General features: G+C 34.8%; 1 protein-coding gene and 1 long non-coding RNA gene across 2 annotated transcripts; both read right to left on the bottom strand.

Annotated features, from left to right (window-relative positions):
- Positions 1–707: 707 nt before the first annotated feature.
- LOC108479954 (DEAD-box ATP-dependent RNA helicase 57) lies at positions 708–9,631 on the bottom strand. Its single transcript, XM_053030994.1, is given in 13 exon segments — positions 708–1,259; positions 1,361–1,511; positions 1,704–1,826; positions 2,104–2,194; positions 2,271–2,310; positions 2,313–2,464; positions 2,784–3,016; positions 3,104–3,147; positions 3,150–3,183; positions 3,362–3,458; positions 9,098–9,189; positions 9,274–9,404; positions 9,508–9,631. Coding segments are annotated over 13 exon segments (1,521 nt in total). The 3' UTR covers positions 708–1,050.
- Positions 9,632–20,252: 10,621 nt separating this feature from the next.
- On the bottom strand, positions 20,253–22,516 carry LOC128295358 (uncharacterized). Its single transcript, XR_008285751.1, has 3 exons — positions 22,375–22,516; positions 21,417–21,458; positions 20,253–20,542 (listed from the first exon to the last, which is right to left on the bottom strand). It is a non-coding gene; the product is annotated as an uncharacterized LOC128295358 (long non-coding RNA).
- Between the last annotated feature and the right edge of the window lie 1,041 nt (positions 22,517–23,557).

Here is a 23,557-nt window from a genome sequence, read left to right on the forward strand (position 1 = left end):
TTCATATAAAACCCGAATTGTCAACATAATTTCTTATAACATCAATCCAACCAAAAATTGCAAATCTAAATTATACTTCAAATCCAACGAAAGAAATATGTAATTGATCTAAATTAATAAATGAAATAACAAAATATATTATATTCAAAAGTTATATTGTTAAAATATTCTCACAATAAGAAAACAAACGATTAAAATATCCTCACAATAAGAAAACAAATAAGCTTACACTTGAGTATGAAAATTGATAAATGAATTTAATAAATTTGATTATGCCTCAAGTCAATCTCAAGCTTAGAAATTAATGTACGAGTTGAGCTTGAATAGAATATCGCACCCCAAATTTCAAATAGAACCTGAAACTCAAGTTTACCAAAGAACTCGACTTAGTTACACCCCAATCACTACTACAATTATAATCAATATACCTAAATAAAGATAACCAATATCAATGTAAAGAATTATAATCAATCATCACGATGAAATTGATAAACCAAATATATCCATATTTAATCCAAACATAATATCTAAATAAAAATAAATCGTACTAGAGACTAAAATTTGTGCTTGATTTTGGTTTATTTTAACACTTCTATAACCACATTTTAAACAATAATAATTATATCTTTCCAAACTTTATAAATACTAATATTTTGTTTTCACATGTCATAATTCAAGACATTATATATTTATATAAAATTTATTATTCATTTTAATATAAATTGTAATAAATTCGTATTCTTTAAATGTACGTACTTATAATATATATTAATTTCAATATAGATTAAATAAAAGGGAAGCAATAATTATAGGAACATTGACCCCAAAACCTACAGCCATCAATTTCCTGTTTCATCAAAAATTTGAAGATTTACTAAGTCTAATTGCCGTTTTGGTCCCCATTGAGGTTCCAGTGCCGGGATAATTAATCTTCGTTGCACTTGTTACCTCAAGGATAAAAATCCAATCAGACAAGTTATGAAGTAAAAAACTCTACAGGAAATTTAAGAGCAAGAATCCGGTGCAAATAGTTCGTTCCCAGCAATTTGTTTACTCTTCTGCAACATCTGGTATGGTTAAAATCGACTCTCTTTTGGGCCGATGCTTGTTCCACCTTAGCTTACACAAAGCCATGATCCAGGACGGAACCTCGCAGCCGGATGCTGCCATCACATTAGCTATGTTACGCAAAAACGGAACATCATCTTCTGTGTAGAAAGTAATAGCTTCTCCGGTCCTCCCTGCCCTGCCGGACAGACCTATTTGAGAGATTAATTAAACTTCAGTTTCAGTAACCACACGAATAAATAAAGACATGGTACTTCCATCTGTTTAAAAAGAAGCAAGTTCTGCAACATACCGATTCGGTGAATGTACGCAGCAGTAGAATCGGGAAAATCATAATTAATCACAGAGTTGACACCTTTGAAGTCCATACCACGGGCAATGACATCGGTGGCGATCAAAACCCACGTTTTGCCAGCTCGGAAGTCATTAACAACATTTTCACGCTGCATTCAATTATAAGATATCAGGATGAAGAAAATAACCATTCAGAAAGGCAAACATAAGGTTATACTTTTCGATTATGCACTACAACGAGCACCTAGCCATATATTATGTGAAGGTGAAACATCTTCGATTGTACTTGGAATTCTTTTGTTGGTGCAGCTTCGTTAATAAGCATAGAAATAATCCTTTACCTGTGTTTCAGATAAGTCTGAATGGATGACACCAACTCTAATATTATCGAATTTCAGCTCTTCATACAGTTCCTTTGCGCGTTCTTTGCTTTGTACAAAGATCAAAACCGGAGGATTCAATCTCTACTGTCAAGCATTTTAGAAGATAAACACAAGAATATGGTTAAGACATAATCGAGATAAAAAAAACCTACATGGATAACGAGAGAAAAGAACACGATTCCTTTACAATCATATCCTAAACCTCTATCAACTAGAAAACCAAACACAATTTCGAAGGGTAAATAAGATGGATTGTCTATGTGATATATAACATCAAAATAACACAAAATGTTTCTTTCTCAAACAATAATAGTTGCAAGAGAAACAAGCTTTCTTAGCATTCGTATAATGAGCATACCTCCCGAAAACTTTGGCGAAGTGCAAGTAGTTTCCCTTCTTCAGTTCCGGCAAAAACTAACTTTTGATTAACAGATTCAGAAGCCGTATTCCTGGATAAAATAACAAAAAGAAGCGTGTCAAAAATTATATATCTTTACTACTGAAAAATTATAATCTCATACTTACTTTCTGCCAATAATAACGCGAACAGCATTATGCATTATGGGTGTGCAAGTTCCTCAACAGAATCAGGTAAAGTAGCACTAAATAATGAGCGTATAATCGAAGGATTAGAACATGCTTTAACCACAGAATCAATCTGCTTTATCAAGCCAAGCTCAAACAGTTTGTCGGACTCATCCAGGACAAGATATTCAACCCTGAAGAAAGAAAAGGAAATTGTATAAAGAAAGCAATGTTCAACTATGAACCTTTTTTACCTTTTAACAATATCAACCCTGAAACATTCGTAAATTGTTCTAACCATTCGGATTAAAACAAAATGTTCTAATCATAGTTTTCTCATAATCATGGGTGCATTAAAAGCATTCAAATAAATTGCTTAGAATAAACCAGAACTAATCCAATAGTCGAAAGAGCTTTTAGCATCTACTTAACTACATACTCATCCTATTGGTCTCTCTACAATCTAAGATGAGAAACTAATTGTATCCATAAAGACGATTATAAGCGCCAAACCTGCTCAAATCAAGTTTCCTTTTCTTGATAGCTGAACTCAAGCGAAGTGGCGTGGATATAAGTATATGACAACGCAGCTTTGTCAAATCCGCGCTTCTTATGAGCTTTTTAGTCAACAATTTTATATAAAATTTATTTCCTCCTGCAAGTTTTTTACACTCTCTGGTCGTCTAAGCAGCTAGCTCACGAGTAGGACACAGTATAACAGCTCTCAAACCTTCAGTCGATGCATGCTGATATATGAAGAAAGCTAATCAGAAAACATGACAGTAGTTTTTTCCGAAAAATGGTTAATTATCAGGTATCCAAAAGAAAGATACCTTGAGTTTCATAAGCATAGGTGATACAAAAGCCAAGGTTTTTCGGACCCAGTTGGGGCACAAGCAAAGCATTCTCGACCCTTGCACAAACGACGGTAATACATCATTTAAATTTTCAGTTTATGAGAAACTATAGCAAATCTATATAAAGCAAAAACAACCAAATACTGATCCTTTCACTTAATAACCTAATTTCCCATAAAAGAACATTAAAGATGATAGAAAAGAAAGCAGTAGGAGTTAAATAAAAGAAAATACGGATAGAAGAACCGGAATAGCCTGTCGTTGAATTGGTGTTGGCTCTTTAAATCCAAGTTTAGCAAAATTGTGCAATAAATAAGACTCACATCCATATCTGCAGAGAAACAAAATTTAAGAAATAAAGGATAAATTTAAGAAAATGGATAAAGATCAAAACTATACATGAATTTCAACCTTGTTAGAATTACTATACATGAGCTTCAACCTTGTTGGAATTTTTTACAGGATGAAAAACAAAACAAAGTTATCCGGATGAAATATGAAGCTCTTGTTGAAGCTAGAGCAACAAAGCAATAATCCCGGATGAAATATGTGTTAAGTTTCAATCAAATGATCAATGAAACAAGCAAAGAAATATTGTGTTTGAAAGCTCAAAACAGAAGCAAAATCGGATGAACAAATTGAAAGAACAAGTTGACAACTCTTATTACTTGAAAAGTTCAAAATTACATGTACATAAGTAGATGGATTACATTGGTAAAAAACAAAGCTTGCTTGTGCAAGTAAATAACCTGTTAAATGAGCATAATGACTTCCTAAACAGCTACTAAAATAGCTAAGTATCTAACTAAACCTTAGCAAATACAAAAGGTTACATTGAAACAACAAAAGTCAACTGTCAAAGGACATGCCAATCGAATTATTCATTGGACAATAGAATGCTTCAACTGTGATGCTCAGTCACCTGCATGCTCGTGCATGATTGCATGGTTGCATGCATGTTGCTGCTGTAGTTGCCACCTTTGAACACTCCTCCTTGGCTACTAAGTAGCTAACTCCAATTTCCTTCCTCAGACACTCGAACCTTGTAGCAGCCAATGGCTTGGTCAAAACATCAGCAAGTTGATCCCTCGAACAACAATGTACCAAGCAAATTTCCTTGGCCAATTCTGCCTCTCTCACAAAGTAATATCTGATCTTGAAATGCTTCGTTTTACCATGGAATACAGGGTTCTTGGAAATGGCAACAGTAGACTGGTTATCAACCTTAATCTCAGTTGCTTCCATCTGATTTGCATTCAAGTCATCCAGTAGCTTTCTAAGCCAAATGGCTTGGTTAACAGCAGTAGCAGCTGCAATATACTCAGCCTTAGCAGTGGATTGAGCCACTGTTTGTTGCTTCTTTGAACTCCAACTAAAAACACTTGAGCCTAGACTAAAGAAGTAGCCTGATGTGCTCTTCATATCATCAACTGAGCCAGCCCAGTCACTGTCCGAATAACCAACAAGTTTCAGCTCCTCTGCTCTTCCAAACTTCAGACCAAAATTCAATGTCCCTTTGACATATCTTAGGACCCTTTTTGTTGCTTTAAAATGTGCAACATTGCAGCAGTGCATGAACCTCGAAAGTACGCTAACAGCATACAGGATATCTGGCATTGTTGCTGTCAGGTAGAGTAGACAACCAACCAAACTTCTGTACCCCTTTTCATCAACTCGATCATATTCACTTGTGCTTGACAGCTTCTCTCCTAGTGCAACAGGTGTGCTAACAGGCTTGCACTTTGACATGCTGAATTTGCTTAGAACTTTCAGTGCTAAGGCTTGCTGGCTTATAAAAATCCCTTGTTCTTTCTGATTTACCTCCATGCCAAGAAAGTATGTCATCAAGCCAAGATCAGTCATCTTAAAAATGTCTTGCATTTGCTTCTTGAAGTCTTCAATCAACTTGTCTTTGCTGCCAGTGACCAGCAAGTCATCAACATACAATGACACAATCAGCAGTGTCTCCTCTCCAGCTTTCTTGACATAAATAGTAGGCTCACTTATGCTCTTTTTGAACCCGAGCCTTGATAAGTAAGTATCGATTCTATCATACCACGCCCTTAAATCCTGTTTTAGACCATACAAGGCCTTCTTGAGCCTATAGACCTTATGTTCCTCACCAGAGACCTCAAATCCTTCAGGCTGCTCAATGAAGATTTCTTCTTTGAGAAATCTATTTAAAAATGTTGATTTCACATCTAATTGGTGCACTTTCCACTGTTTTTGAGCTGCTAGGGAAAATAACAGCCTTATGGTGTCCAACCTTGCAACAGGTGCAAAGGTTTCAAAGAAATCGACCCCTTGCTGCTGACTGTAACCTTTCACAAGCAACCTGGCCTTGTGCTTGTTCAGTGACCCATCCGCATTGTTCTTCATCCTGAACACCCACTTGACACAAATAACCTTTCTCTTTGTAGGCCTATTGACCAACTTCCGTGTGTCATTTTTCTGAATTATTCTTAATTCAGCTTCCATAGCCTCTTGCTAGCAATTCTCTTTTGCAGCTTCAGCATAGCAGGATAGCTCAACTATGGTCATGGCACACCTTTCATAGATGTCTGCCAGTGTTCTAGTGCCTCAAATAGGTGCATCATCATAATCATCTTCACAGATCGACTTCGGCCTCAAAGCAGTTGCAGTCGATTATTCTGGTCTTCCTCAAGCAGGCTTGCATCAGTTCCATCCCATTTCCAGTACCCTTCTTCATTAAACTTTACATCCCTACTTACAATGATCTTCTTGGTTGATGGATCAATGATCCTATAACCCTTCTTCACACTGCTGTAGCCTACAAACACCCTTGGCATGGACCTTTTTTCAAGCTTAGTCCTTTTCTCTGCTGGAACCAATGCATAGCACAAACAACCAAATACCTTCAAGTGTGACACTATTGGTTTTTGTCCAAACCAGGCTTCAAAGGGTGTTTTACCCCTCACTGCATTAGTTGGCAGTCTGTTCAGCAAGTAAACAGATGTGTTTACTGCCTCAGCCCAAAAGTTGTTACGCATTTCAGCCTCAAACAAAAGACACTTGGCCATATCAAGAACTGTTATGTTTTTCCTCTCACGAACACCATTTTGTTGTGATGTGTAGATGGTTGTTAGTTGGTGTTGAATTCCAGCATCATCACATATCTTTTGGAACCTTTGAGACACATACTTCGTTCCATTATTTGACCTTAAGCATTTCAGCTTGCAACTGGCTTGGTTCTCAGCCAATGCTTTGAACTTACAAAAGAAGTCAGCAACATTTGACTTTTGCTTTAGAAAGCTTACCCAGCAGAATCTGCTGCAATCATCAATGAACAGTGCAAAGTACTTGTTGCCATTCAGGGAGGTGGTTTTCATAGGTCCACAGATGTCAGTATAGACCAGCTGGAGCCTCTCTTGAGCTCTCCAAGCTTTGTTGACTGGAAAGGGCAGTCTGGCCTGCTTATCAAGTTGACACACTTCACACACATCCTTCTTTGGTTCAATCCAGGATATGTCTTCTACCAAGCTCATTTTCTGTAGCAGGACAAGTGACTTGTAGTTCACATGGCCCAGCCTCCTATGCCACAAACTTGATTCATTAGCTTGAGCCACATATGTCTTTGGTTCTAGCTGATTCACATCTAAAGTGAAGCTTCGATCATTCATGGCTACTGTTGCTAACACCTAGTCAACAGCATCTTTGATCACACAAACCTTGCCTTCAAAAATGAGAGAATACCCCTTCTCCAATAACTGACCAACACTGAGCAAATTTTGGTCAATGTCAAGTACATAAAGAACCTCAGAGATGGTTTTGTTACCTGACTTTGTGCCAATCACAGCCTTGCTTTTGCCTTTAGCCTCTATGAGTTCACCATTCCCTATTTTGACTTTGGACACAAAGGTGGTGTCAAGTTCCTTGAACATGCTTCTGTTTGAAGCCATGTGATGTTTATATCCATTATCAATCAGCCACATCTTTCTAACCTTGCTCGAGCTTGCAAAACAAGAAGCTGTTAAGACATGCTCTTCTTGTGCTTCAACATCTTCAGCAGTTTGAGCTTGATTCTGATGGTGTAGCCGTGGTTTTGGCTTATTTTTGTAGACTTTTTCAATGTGTCCAAGTTGTTTACAGCCTCTACACTGAATGTCAGGCCTGTACCAACAGTATTTTTAAAGGCGAGTGGTCTTCTTGCAATGAGCACAAGGTGGAAACTTTCTTTTGGTAGCTTCTTTCTTGCCCTTGTCCTTTCTTTCTGTCCAAGGCTTCTTGCCTTTGAAACTTGAGCTCGAGTTTGAGCCTTCTCTGCCTCTGGCCTGAAAAGCTCCCTCAGAATACTCCTCCATTCTGTTTGCTCTTCTTTTCTCTTGTTCATAGAGAGCATTTATCAAGTCTGTCAAGGGAATAGTTGATAGGTCCCTCGAGTCCTCCAAGGAAGAGATCTTTGATTCATACTTCTCTAACAGGGTTGTTATGACTTTTTCAACTACCCTCTGGTCACTAAAATCATCCCCAAGTAGTCTTATATTGTTGACTGTGGCCATGATCCTGTCAGCGTACTGCTTGACAGTCTCTGACTCCTTCATCCTCAGATTCTCGAAGTCCCTTCTCAAGTTTATTAGTTGTTGTTGCCTAGTCTTCTTTGATCCTTGAAACTCCTCCTTGAGTTTGTCCCATGATTGCTTTGGATTGTCATAGGCCATTATTCTTGTGAATATCACATCTGAAACTCCACTTTGAAGGCATGACATGGCCTTGTACTTCTTTGCACAGTCTTTATTATACTGCCTGATTTGAGCAATGGTCGGGTTTGCTCTCAAAGGAGGTGGCTCAGTGTCATTTTGGATCACATTCCACAGGTCATGTGCCTGCAAGTATGTCCTCATTTTCACAGCCCAGATATTGTAGTTTTCACCAGTAAAAACAGGGGGTGGTGGTGGTGAGAAGCTCATACTTACAGCAACTAAAAAACAAGCCAACAACAACAGCTCCTGCTTCTTTCTTTCAAACACGAGTTAACCATAAATTTGTGCACACCAAGGCCCTCAAAGACAACTGGCTTTGATACCATTTGCTGGAATTTTTCACAGGATGAAAAATAAAACAAAGTTATCCGGATGAAATATGAAGCTCTTGTTGAAGCTAGAGCAACAAAGCAATAATCCCTGATGAAGTATGTGTTAAGTTTCAATCAAATGATCAATGAAACAAGCAAAGAAATATTGTGTTTGAAAGCTCAAAACAGAAGAAAAATCGGATGAACAAATTGAGAGAACAAGTTGGCAACTCTCATTACTTGAAAAGTTCAAAATTACATGTACATAAGTAGATGGATTACATTGGTAAAAAACAAAGCTTGCTTGTGCAAGTAAATAACCTGTTAAATTAGCATAATGACTTCCTAAACAGCTACTAAAACAGCTAAGTATCTAACTAAACCTTAGCAAATACAAAAGGTTATATTGGAACAACAAAAGTCAACCGTTACATGGACATGCCAATCGAATTACTCCTTGGACAATAGCATGCTTCAGCTGTGATGCTCAGTCACTTGTATGCTCGTGCATGATTGCATGGTTGCATGCATGTTGCTGCTGTAGTTGCCACCTTTGAACAAACCTAATGTGCAATGCCATACATGAATTTTGATTTTGTGCAATTTTATGTAAAAAAAATATTTATTTGATTCAATTTTTACAAATCACTAACAATATTATCGAATTAACACCATTTTACAAATCACTAACAATATTCATTTCTTTAAATGTGTACATTTAAATCAAAATCTAAGCTTCATGCATACATATGAACCACAATTCAAGTTTCACATGCATAATTGCACTAAATCAAAACTCATGTATCAAACAGAATATTGGAGCAATGTTCATATGCAAATTTGATATTTATCCCTTTGAGGAACAGCTTAACTCATAGCAACCAAAGGCAGAGTCAAATGTCAACTAAGTTAAAAACACTTCATAATGGAACACATACACTAAGCTTAAGTCCGCGAAACTCTTCAGTGGAGACACAACATTATTCCCAGAAACATGAATATTATATTGTTTCTGCAAAATCAAATCTACCTAATCTCATCAACAAAATAAGAAAATTACAACAAATATAGTGCACAAAATAAGCAAATTATGCATGATTTTTCATAAGCAAACCTCCAATTTTAGGTTTATTTTCTTCTTTTCTTTAGAAAGATTATCTTCTCCCTCGTCTATTTTGTTATCTTCGCTTATAACTAGTGTTTTTTTTTTTGAATTCTTAAAGACATTAAATCCTTCTACTGCTTCTACATTCCAATCAAGCACACACACGAAAAAAGTTTCTCATGAGTATTCAATATAGTAGTCAATTATTTTTTCAAAAAAAAACCGAAGAAAAAGAAATAATACCTGAAGCTGCTTGTTTACGCTTTCTTTTTTTGGTAGAAACCGTAACTTCCTCTGAACAGGTTCTAGGAAAATTACTTAGGGATTTTGGGGAGAGGAACTGATTTTGGGAAAAAGAGCAAGGCATGCCGGGGCTAACAAAACGGCACCGGTTCGCAAAAAATAATACATATTCACGGCGTTTAGACAAAAAATGCCACTATTGCTAATCTTTTGTGGCATTTTTCTCATAAATGCTGCTATTTCTTTATTTATTGAGGCATTTTTCTGCTAGCACCACTAATGTATAACCTTCGCAACGTTTTTTGTCCAAACGCCGCTAAAGTCCTAATTTCCTGTAGTGATAAAAAGATGATTATAATTGGGTTTAGGTGTAATTGTTTGTAGTTATACATATGTGGTTGTTTTGGATAATCGTTTTATTTTATGTCCTATTAAATTGAGTGTAATTGAAGTATCCTATTACTTGCTTCGTTGAGAATGTAAAGAAAAACAATACTAGGTAATTAGCCATCATGACTTCAAATTTTTATTTTTTTTAATTTTTTTCCAGATGTAATTATACTCTATTAGTCAAAGGTTTTTAGGCAAGTATACTTTGTTCTCATTATAAGAGAGTGTAATTACAATTCAAAATTATATTTTTTTTACAATTATTCTTGCTTTCCCAAGCACACGTTAATAGACATTTGGTGATTTCATAATCCATCTTAAGCTTAGTGACATTAAGATGATGAGGCATAGCTCGCATGCAGGGAAGATCCTTTTCAAACTTATAGACATTGAGGTGATAAAAGCTATTCACACCAATAATGATTCGTTCAAGTTTTGAGGTAGCTTATGAACACTAAAGATGATCCGTCCTAGACTTAGACACTTCATGATAGTGGAGGATGCACATCAAGGAAGATTCAATCTAAACTTAGAGGAGTCAACATGGTGAAAGATAGCTCATGGGCACCAAAGATGATCCATCCAAATTTTGAGGCACCAAGATGGCGAAGGATAGCATATTCATTTCTTATGGTAACCAAATAAGGTTCATCCCAAATTTTGTAAGATTTAATATTTGAGATGGTAAAATTTAGTTCTCTTTTGATGTATTTAGATAGTGGAGATATTTTTTTAACCCTTTGCAACATCAAGATGGTGGGATGACTCGCTCAACAATTCAAAGCACCAAGATGGTGAAAAGTCAAATCAATCTTTAATAGCATCAAGATCGTGGGAAGATTTAGTCTACCTTTGAAGCATCCAAATGGTGGGAAGTTCAATCAACCCTTTGAAACATCTAGCTTGTGAGAAGATTCGGTCAGTCTTTGAAGCATCCAAATGGTAGGAAATTCATTCAACTTTTCACAACCTCTAGATGGTGAGAAGTGGATCATGTACCAAACATGAAGACCAAGGTAGACCCACCCCTACACTGCGAAGTATTATGATGATTGAAGATCAAGTGTGCCCTAAACTTATTGATTAAGAAACGATCACATTATGTCATTACATTGCAATTCAGAGAAGATTTGGCTTTAGGAATTTCTGTCATTGGAGCAAAAAGCGGTTTCAAGCATTAACTCTCTATAGTCAAACTGGAATGAAGATGAAGTACAAAGCTTGGATTTGTTGCAAAACATGTCAGAAGCTTTTCAAGGAGACCTGAAGTTTTTTTTTAAGTGGAAACCTTGACTATTTTTTTTTTTTGATAGAGGAAATTTTGAGAACTTTACTTTGTATTCAAATTTGGAATGAATGATATTTTTTCTCCACATATCATCTTGGAAGTGTTACATGAATGAGCCATATCAACTACAAATAAACCTCAAAAGAAATTTAACTTCTAAAAAATACTTTACATGAAAAGATATGATATGAAGAATAATCTTTCAAGTAAAGGATTTTTTTGTTTGAGTTAGGCTAAACCAAGTACAAAAACCATGTAATTAGCTTTTCTTTTGCTTTCTTTTCTTTGTGCAGTTTAAACTCATGCTTAGCAGTGAAAATCTTCACGGATAGTAGCCTGGAAATTTGCTATTGATTGGTCCAAATTTGGCACCATCTTGATTAAAGATTTGATATGCACCATTGGTATAGACTTCGTGAATGACATATGGCCCGTCCTATTTTGACACAAACTTCTTACCCATTCATAATAAGAAGTAAGTCCTGAACTTCAAAAGGTCGCAACTTCACTTTTTTGTTAAGGGCCTTGAGTAATCAAGCTTGGTAGCATTCCAAATATTTTTTTGCTTCTAATCTTTTCTCATATAGTGCCTCCAATCCTTCAAGTAGTAGGTGCACATTATCTTCACTTGAAAGAATTTTATGAATTGTAATCTCAATGATGAAATTTTTCACTCAAGTGGTAAAACAACTTTGACACCATAAATGAATACATATGGAATGGCTTGAGTTAGTGTACGATATGTAGTTTTCTAGGCCCACAAAGCTTCTTAAGAAGATTGCACAGAGTCTTATTGATAGCTTTTGCCTTTAACTAGAGCATTGTACATCAAAGAGTGGTATTGTTTGAAACTAAATTGGGCACACAACTTGTTTATGTCAAATTGTTTCATATATCAATAATAACGCATAGTGGAACACCATAATAATGGATGATGTTTGTTTTGATGAAGTTTGCCACAATTTCTTTCTTCATTTCTCAATAAGTTGTCTATTTTGAAAAGTAATTTATCCCAACAAGTATATACATGTGTCCCATTGAAATTTTCAATAATGGCCTCACCAAGTCAAGTCCCCTAGCATCAAATGGTCAATATGTGATTGTTGGATGTAATGACTCAGGTAGTTGATGGATGAAGTTAGCATGAAACTAACAAGCTTGACATTTCCTAGTGTAGTCCATGCAGTCTTTTACCATCGTGGGCCAGTAGTACCCCATCCTTTTTATTTGAAAGTGCAACTTGGATCTTGACTAATATGCACCACATACTCTAGAGTAAGCTTTATCTAAGGCTTGTGGTGCTTAATTTTCTCACAGACACGAAAGAAAGACTCCATCAAATGAATTTTGATAAAATGTACCTTTAAATTAAATAAATTCAAGAGCTTGATGTTTGACTTTTGTTTTGTTCTTTGGATCATTAGGTAGCTTCCCATGCCTAAGTAATTAATCAACGATTATCTCAAATCTTCCTTTTCCTAAAACTTCATACAAATTGTAGCACAACAATAAGCCAAGCCTAAAACATTTAAGGATTTGGGGATGCCTAGCCCATGTATTAGATAAAGATGCGAAAAAGTTATATTCATGGACAAAATTGTGCATGTTTGTGGGGTATCTTAAAGGAACAAAAGATGGTTTGTTTCATAACCCAAAAGAGCAAACAATTATAGTGTTGACTTATGCTACCTTCTTTGATGAGAGTTATATGAACAAATTTAAACCTTGAAATAAAGAAGTACTCAAGGAAATTTTAGGAAATACACAAAACCCTACAATAATGGTTTCAAAGTCAACTCCTAATAGTAGACGTACAAATGGTCAACAGTATAAGGGGTTCATCGTAGTGGGAGGGTCTCTCATAGGCCCTAGTTCTTCTAGTCTAGCAGAAGTGCTTTAAACACTAAATTTTTCGAATAGGAAAATGATGACCTACTCACATTTGATGATGTGATGCAGAGTACTGATTCCAAGCTTTAAGAAATAGATATGAAAATTGAGATGGATTCTATGAAATCCAATTAAGTGTGGGAACTAGTAGACTTGCAAAAAAGGATAAAACCTGTAAAGTATAAATATATCTACAAGAACAAAAGCAATACAGATGGAAAAATGAAAACTTATAAGGCCAGATATGTAGCAAAATGGTATATTCAGAAAGAAGGTATCAATTATGAAGAAACTTTCTCTTTGGTTTCCATGATCTAGTCAATCCATATATTCTTATCCATTATGTCATCTCTTGATTACGAAATCTAGAAAATGGATGTCAAGACAACATTCTTGAACAAGTATATTGAAAAGAGTATTTATATTATGCAACCCATAAGATATATAACTAAAAGAGATGAGCATATAGCTTGCAAACTGCTTAGATCTATATATGGACTTAAGCAAACATCCCATTCATAGAATTAAAGATTTGATCAAGCGATCAAAACATTTGGATTTGAACAAAATATTTATGAACCCTATGTTGAAAAACATATTAAGGATAGAAATATTTTCTTACTCATTCTATATATCGATGATATTCTACTCATTGTAAATGATATAGGAACATTATCGTTAGTTAAACTGTGGTTGAACCAGTAGTTTAACTAAAGACTTGGAAGATGCTAACTTTGTTTTAGGCAATCAAATCCTAAAGGATCTAAAGAACAAAGTGATAGCTTTATCACAAGCTTCATACATAGACAAGATATTGGAATGTTATGCAATGATCGATTCAAAGAAGGGAACACAACCTTCTGTATCGAGTTTTCATCATTCTTTGAAAGATTATCCTAAGACAGTATAAGAAAAATAATACATGATAAAAGTTCTTTATGCTTTAACAATAAGAAGTCCCATGTATTCTATGTTATGCAGATGTCCAAATATTTGTTTTGTAGTAGGGTTGGTGAGTCGATATCAAGTGAATCCTAGTCCAAGTCACTAGCAAGCTTAAGCATATATATGTTTGTCTATTCCGAGGGAGATCTACTCCTATCGGTTATACCGATTATGACTTCCAAACATGCCAATATTTAAGAAAATTGACATTGGGATATGTTTTTTTGTCCTAGGTGATAGGTCTAAAGAAGTATCAAGCAAAGTTCTACTACTGACTCCACTATAGAAGTCGAATATGTAGTTGCTTCTGAGGCAACAAAAGAAGAAATATGGCTTCAAAAGTTCCTTACGAATCATAAATTCCTTCCTAGTATGAAAAAAGCTATCACACTGTATTTTGATCACAATGCGAAAATAGCTAACACTAAGGAAGTCAAAAACCACAAGAAGATGAAGCACATTGATAGAAAGTATCGCATCATAAGGGAGGCAGTAGCAGATGAAATAGTGGATGTAGTCAAAGTTACATCAGAGGACAACCTTGCAGACTTGTTTACCAAAACTCTAGTAGCTAGGAGTTTTGAGAAACATGTAGAGGCCATTGGAATGCAAAATTAGGCACATCTACTTCACTAGGGCAAGTAAGAGACTATTGAATCTAGTGTCCTAAGTGTAGTATATTTGTTTTGTATACTTGTATTTATCGAAAATATTGGTTTAATAAAAATATCCATTATTTACATTTATACCCTTTACATATTATCCTCAATGATTTTGTACACAAAGCAAAATAGAAGCAAATATTGGCTCACAGGTTATCTAAACATTTAACTAATATTAAGTGATATTACGTAGTTGGATCGTAATACAAAAAGACAACTTATATTAGTATATAAACCTGAACATGTCTTTAGTCTAATAAAAAATAAGCAAATATATTGAAAAATTAATATGTCATCTATCAAGTCCAATTAGAGAGATACTTTGTCTTGAGCATCAGAGCGAATAACTCTCAAAAGATATAGACATAAATTTGACTGACTGAACTGAGAATACATTGGACAGGACCCTAGAAGAATAAATCCTAGACCAATTTATGGATTTATTCACTTTTCACATTTATAGTGTGGCATACCATAATCCTGAGTGGATGATGGACTATGTATGCATAACTTGTATACTCTAATGTAAGTAAAAGCCTGAGTTCAAATAAATAAGGAATCGAAAGCTGGTGCGTTAGATATACGCCTTTTGTAGTATGTAGCATCATTCACAATAGTGGAATTCATAACCCAACTAATGAGTAAATGATATAATTTCATTAACATTACATGATAGAAGAAAAGTACACGTGGCCACATGTCATTTGTCTTTGTGATAAATGATTTGATTACTTTTTGATAGTAATTGACTTTTCATTAAGGAAGATGTAATGGTTATCGTAAGGTAAAATAAGATCATATTGAGAGAATAGATTTATCCCAAAGAGATTAAGGATATACTATGACGGTAACACACTTATGACAAGTTCATTGGACGAGCACTAATTAAGTAAATTTCGTAATGGTGCGTAATTAAGGAGGGCTCAGTCATAATACTATAGTAGAATGACTTCATGATTAAATAATTTTATAATTATAAGTGAAACTTTGAAACTTATAGTGCCAGAATTGTAGCAAAGGGGTACACTCAGAAAAAAGATATCAATTACAAAAAAACTATAACACTGCTCACACAGTCTAGTTGCCAGACTCGAGCTATAGGATGTTACAACAATTAACGAACCAATCACATGTAATTCTAGCTTTAAATATTCAATTAAACAATAAAAAATAATTCATAATCCTTATTTCAATTAAATAAGAAATATTTCATAAATACACAATTAAGATTCAAATAAAACATGAGTCACACAATGATAGTCAATTCAAGGCATAATCATCAAATTAGCTTTTCTCGAGCCTTATACAAGCTTACGTATGCCTTAATATCAACTTAGATTTTAATTAAGACTATTTTGCAACATTTTCAAAGTTACGGATCAGTTAAAACATAAATAAATTCTTTAAATAATCCATTCAAATATTATGGTATAAAACTAAATTTAAGTCTTATTTGAGCTTATGAAAGCTCTTAAGTTAACCTGAGTACAAATAAGGACTTAACTGTAAACTTTTCAAAAGTATGAAGAATTTTGCAAATAGGGGTCACACGACCATATGCCCAGGCCGTGTAACTCACTGTGCCCATGTGGAATTAATTGTTCATTATTCAGTAGTCAAACTATCATGTCATACAATCATGCCTCGACTAGTGTATCTTACACGGCCGTGTGGTCGCCCATGTGATGCCAAATTGGGCTACTTTAAAACCTTTTTAAAACAACAACTGTAACACCCCTAACCCATGTCCGTCGGAATAGGGTTGCAAAGCATTACTGGAACATTCAATCACATTTTACAGATAAATCATGCAAGTTACTATTCAAATTCCGAAATCATTCGTAACGTCCCTTAAATGGACCCTCGAGGTCCAATACGAGCATTAGAATCGAGTCGGGACTTAATAGGAACCTCTAAGAATTTTTTGCGAAATTTCAAAAATTTTCAAAGGTGCAGGGCTCACACACCTGTGTGGTACAAAGGACACGCCCGTGTGACCCTGGGACATGCCCGTGCTGCAGGCCGTGTCTGACCCCGTGTAACTCTCTAACTTGTGTACACGGCCATGCCACACGTCCGTGTGCTAAGCCATGTGATTAATTAATTCAATTTGAAATTAGATGCAAGTTTCACACGGCCAAGACACACGCCCATGTTCTAGGCCATGTAGCACACACGGCTGAGACATACTCCTGTGTGTTCAATTCTGAGCATTCTGTTTCTCAAAATTAAGGTGCAGGGGACACACGGCCTAACTACACACCCATTTTCTCAGCCGTGTGTCACAGCCTAGACAAACGCCCGTGTGTCTACCCGTGTGGACAAAATAAAGTCATTTCCTAGCCTCATTTGTCACCTAAATTCACCATTTTCCTACACCAAAACATACCAAGTACAATCCAACCATTCCAAGCATTCAAATTAAGTAATTTCCATCATTCAACATGCATACATCTTTACCATCTTACCTTGTTTCAATACATGTGTTAAACATATTTTGATCAACTACTTAACATATATGTAGCTACCATAGTTTGACATTACAAGTATATCAAAACAACTCATTACTAGCCATTCCAATGGCTAGGGTACAAGCATCATTTACATTTATATGCCAATATGGCCAATATATCTTATACATGCCATTGTAACCATAATTGCTTTACCATATTGTACCGACATGGGCCGATGGATAATGTGAGTGATCTCTACCAAGCTTCCAATCCAACGAGCTTCTGATTTACTCTAAAACAGGGAAATAAAACTAAGTAAGCATAAAATGCTTAGTAAGTTTGTATAACATGGTACTTAAGTTACAATTCATTCTATTTCAAGGCAACTATGTAAGGCATAATCAATCAATTTGACCTCAAGCCCTACATACATTCTTATCGTCCTTGTTTATATTCCATAATAACATCAAAATATATATGGGCTCAACAACAACCAAGTTTCGAAGCACATATGCTTTCTACAACATGTATTCATTCAACATGCATAATTCATCTCATTATTTCAAGTATAATTTCATAATAGTTCATTTCGATTTTAGATCATTTCAAGTCAGAACTTTACTTACATCATTCAAAATATCAAGGTCGCGATTAGTACACTTAAGGTGTATAAGTCTATAATCAAGAATGAACATATATTTATCAAATAAAGTCCATGTAAAATTATCATCATCTCATGTTTTAATATATCATTTTGTCATGTATCATCATTTTCTTGTATTTCAGACAAATAAATGTAATAACTCATTTCTTATTCATATTTCTCATGTCAAGATTTTTACCCATTGAATTTATCTGAAATATCGATGGTTACACAGGTAGTACACTCAAGGTGTACAAATCAGGATCCGTCAATTCATATTTAATAGTACCCATAAGGTACTATTTCAGATAGTACACTCTCGAGCCACACATATAAACAACAAGATTACCAGTTCAGGCTAAATCCTTTTTATGACATATGCTCTAAAGAGCTTGATCTGGATTACCCGTCTGGGATAAATCCAATACATAACATGTGCTCGGGAGGACTTATATCAGGATTACCCGTCTCAGATAAATCCTTCCATAAATGAGGTCAGTAGGATTACTTCTCCAAGTTAAATCCCGTCAGCAACAAATGCAGGACCTCATCCATTTTGGGAAATCACATATCCATCGATTTTCCATTTTATTAAACCGGTATTTAAACATTTTTCTCAAGAATTATCGGGCATGTGATTATTTCATACATCCAAAACATTCATATAATTCAAATAAACACATTCCACGTTCATTTCAAGCATATAAGTAACATTCTCATATTTTATCCTTTATCATCTATCTGGCATTATCATTTAATTTAAACATTTTTATTTATCGGGTTTGATCGGATATGTAATCATTACATATATTTATGAAATTTATACAATTTGAATAAACACAATCGATACAAGCATGTAAATAAACACAATGTAGTTATACGAACTTACCTCGACAATGTTCGTGTACGTAAAATCTACTAATCCGACATTTTCCTCTTTCCTCATTCTAGCTCCAAATTTGGTCTATCCGGATCTATACGAGTAAATTTAACATCAATTTACCATATTTCACATTCAAGTGGACTTAATTTTCATCCTAGGCAAAATTACCATTTTGCCCCTAACTTTTCCATAAATTCCCATTTCGTCCCTAGGCTCAGAAAATAAAATTTGTGCAATTTACTACCTATTCCAAGCCTAACCAAAATCCCATTACAAAAATTCCAGCACATATATTCACAAAAATTCAGAATTTTTCATCAAATTTCACAACTTCACATTTTAGTCCCTAAATCATGTTTTCATCAAAAATCACTTTGTAAAAGTTGTTTATCTATCAACAACCTTTCATTTTCTACCATAAATTTCTAATTTTCAGCATATACATCCATGACCCATTTTTCATACTTTGATAACTTCTCAAATTGATCCCTTAAATAGATAGCTTAGACTATCTCAGTTACAAAAATATAAAAATTACTAAAAACGGGGCTTGATTACATAACCAAATAAGCTTGATAAGTCTTCTTCCTCTCTCCTAGGGTTTCCATGAAAATATTTGGGGAAGATGATATGAAATTGTTTTCTTTTTCATTTAATTAATTTTTCATTTAATAACTTTTCATCTTTCCAATTTAGTCCTTAGCCTTTTTTTATTTTTTCATGGATGAGTCATACTAAAATATCTACATACTTTCTTTAATGGTCTAATTACCATATAAGGACCTTTATTTTTGAATTCCATAGTTATTTAATCCTTATAGCTACTAGAATTCAACTTTTGCATTTTATGCGATTTAGTCCTTCTCGCAATTAAGCACATAATCGGTAAAATTTTCTTATCAAAATTTTCACATGACATGTCTATCATATTACAAACCATGTAATAAAATAAAAATAAATTTTATTTTCGACCCGAATTTGTGGTCCCAAAACCACTGTTTCGATTTCTCCGAAATTGGGTTGTTACAATATCACTTAAAACACATTGGTGCATAATTGAATTATAACAACTGCACTTAAAACCATCCAAAAACATGCATACAAGGGTTCATTCAACATACACAAACTTTCCAACAATACCCAAAAATTTCATGTTAAAACATTGAATAAATAACTTTGATTCTTCAAAGTTCTTGCATGCATGAAAATGCCACTTCAACATCCAATATTTTCCATTTAAACAGTCCAAAACTAAACCAAAAATGTAACACCCCAAACCCGGCCCAGAAGTTATGGCCAGATCCGGCATGCCACATAAAAACGTAAAAAAAAAATTCCATTCTAAGTCCAGAAAATCGTACTTGATGTTCAAAAGATTAATTCATTAAGGGTTAAAGTGAATGGAAGTTGTGCACCAGGTAGGAAACCGGAAAAGAGGTGGTGATTCCATCGGATCGCTAAGTACCAAGCTCCTTCGGATCCAATCCTAGACATGCATACCGCCATTGCCACACCTTAACGTCATGGATATTTCTAGGAAACCGATTTGATTAAGTCATTTTTAGGAAAAGTAATTAATTTTGGAAAATACTTTCATTGCGGAAGCTTTGCTTGTTGTCGTGTTATTTTGAAATCAATTGTTGTTTTTGAAAACGCGCCCTAAAGCTATCCAATTTCAACATTTAAAATAAGTAATACCTATCTTAGTAATACATATTAAAACCATCAAAAATAATTAAGCGGCCTTATTACATTTAAAAACCCAAAACTTCAAACGTAAATAAAAGGATGTCCAATTCACCAGAAGAAAATCAAACTTTTAGAACGGGTGGCCACTCCGAATTCCCTCACAGCTCCAAGCCCACTATGGTTGGGGATTACCTGCGTGGATGAAAATAAAAAGGGTGAGTTTGGGGAAACTCAGTGTGTAAAATAACCTAACCATAGTCTAAATCAGCTCAAACCACAGAAATAGAATAAGTTGGCCTTAGCCCAGAACAGAATTCAGAACAAAACCCATAGGCCCATAGCGAGCGTAGCAGATATTACATGTTTATGCGAAACCCAACCATATCCAACCGTATACACCCCGTACCAACCTTACACCGTGGGGAGACAACTCGACCCACCCAACCGCTACACACCACGAATTTGCAGCATGGCTGCAGAGCGAATAATGTGACAGAGTCACCAGACATGAATAATCATGGCGAGCCACCAAAAGCAGATATATGTGGCGAGCTACGGATCGGATATTTGTGGCATAGCCACCAGAACGCTTCCTCCATAATATAACCCATGTCCCCATGCAACAGATATATAATCATGGCATACATCATACAGAATCAGATCGTCATGCTTTTCAGTCAAAATTAACCCTAGGGGTATAACGGTAATTTTGCACCTAGGGGTATAACAGTAATTTTCCATACATAGGGGTATTATAGTAATTTAGCTACTTTTAGGGTTTTCATGCATATCCTAACTATTTACGTACTATCAGAACACTTACCGCACATACTTACTAAATTGGGCCCGTTGGCCCATGAACCCGATCTTTGGCCCATTAAGCCCAAATTATCAAAATGTACGAAATCGCGCGTACTGCAGTTTATTACTTTAGATTACCAAATATACAAACCCAACTATCTTACAAGCATTCGCACACTCGCAAATTCCCAAAATACCGACTTTTCGGCATTTCGGCTTTTCGGCTTTTGCCAATCTAGTCTATGAGAGGGTGTCAGTTACACACCTGTTTGCGACGATATGCTGACAAGATCCACACACGAACTGCCTACAATTGGATTACGAACACGTTAATCTAACTATTCAAATACGAACTACGTATTAACCCCTTACAATATTCGGCCAACCACACCTACAGATCATAGTAAGCTTATAAGAAATCAATAAGCAACTCATTAACAATTTTTTGTCAATGTTTACCACATAATCGTAATTTCACTGCAAGCTGTCTTCCTGAGCAATAGTCACTAAATCATTTATAACTGGAGCTACGAAACTCCAAATCAATTGCCATTAATTTTCCCTGAAAATAGACTCATATATCTTCTATCCATAAAATTTTCAGAATTTTTGGTTTAGCCAATCAATACCAGATTTTTATCAAAGTTTCCCATGTTTCACTGTTTGACTAATCTGACCACTCTTCATTACAAATCAAATTTCTCATTGTACAGAATTCAAAATATGTTATTGTTTATTTCATTAGAAACTAGACTCAATAAGCTTTAATTACATAACTTATTCAGCTTCTAATTCATCTCCCACAATTTATGGTGATTTTCCAAAGTCACGTTACTGCTGCTGTCCCAAGCAGATTTATTACCAAATCACTCTTTCACACCTAACTTGCATGCTTGTTATTTAAACATGTATATCACCAATCAATCATCACATATCTATGATTTTACTTAAGTATAATCTTCATTTCATCATTTTAAAGCGAACATGTTAGCCGATTTTTTTCCTTTAGCATCTAAGGCACATGCATGCTCATTTGTTTGGCTCAACTTCACCTATCTTCCATTTTTCATCAAAAGAACATGAAACAACAACCATTTCCTTCATTTTAATTCATGACTAAATGCTCACAACACAACTAAAAATCAAAATATACTTCAAGAGTTAAGGTAGAATCAAGAAGAACTCATGAACCTCAAAATAGAAGCAAGGTACCAAGAACTTACCTTCAATTTTCCTCCTCCTAATGACCGAATACTCAAGAGCTTTCTCCTCTCCTTTCTCTTCTCTAACTTTCAGCTATGATGAACAAAGATGGACAAAACTTTGTTCTTTTCACCCCTTTTTCTTTTAATAAAATTTCATATTTCATCCATTTAATTTTTTAATACAAAAGACATGAAATTCTTATCATGAAACATTTACCTAACCCATTATCATGAAACATTTACCTAACACATTATCATGGAACATTTACCTAACCTATTATCATTGAACATTTACCTAACCTATTATCATTGAACATTTACCTAACCTATTATCAATTTGTACCATAAATTATGGATATCAAGTGTACATTTTGTCTACAACAACATGATGGCTGGCCACTTCATGTAAAATGGGAGGTTTGTCATGCAAACCCTCCTATTTTGCACTCCTATTTATTTGGCCACTTCAATTTAGCCTATAGCATTTTCAAACATTTTCACATAGGTCCTATTTCATAATTTCACCCCCTTTTTCTTATGGAACAAAAATTAACTAAAATTGTCGGGTTCTATCTTAAGTTTGGGCTTTCTAGAGGCCACTAACATAATTAAACCTATGCCAACATTCACAGAATTCCCGAAAATTGGGGCGTTACAAAAAAATACCATATTTCAATCATCTATTTATCTAACCAATATTCCACATTGGTAACTAAAACAAACCTAACTAATATGAATCATTTCATGCCATTCAACTACTTGTAATATACAAGTCTAACCAATCACTTGCCATATCATTTTCATTGTCAAACAACCATACCAATTCTATCATATTAACACAATCCATTAATATTATTAATTAACTATACATATAATTCAAGCATAACTTACTAAAGTGTCATAATACACATCTTTAAACATCTTGTCAAACAACCAAAATTGCCGTCATTATATCAAACCTTTGAACATTCAAAACCATAAAAGTACAAGTCCAACCTATATAAATACCACATAACCAAGTTTGAATCAAATGAGAAACTACTAAATTAGAAGCTGGATAGTGTGTTCTCCAAGTTGATCCAATCGATGTGTTTCGCAAAATGTCAACTACAGAAACAAAATAGAAAATGAAATCGAGTAAGCATTATATATGCTTAGTAAGTTCATATGAAATTTACACAACATACCTTGACCTTAAAAT

This window comes from Gossypium arboreum, chromosome 7, assembly GCF_025698485.1.
Source record: "Gossypium arboreum isolate Shixiya-1 chromosome 7, ASM2569848v2, whole genome shotgun sequence".
Lineage (NCBI taxonomy): Eukaryota > Viridiplantae > Streptophyta > Magnoliopsida > Malvales > Malvaceae > Gossypium > Gossypium arboreum.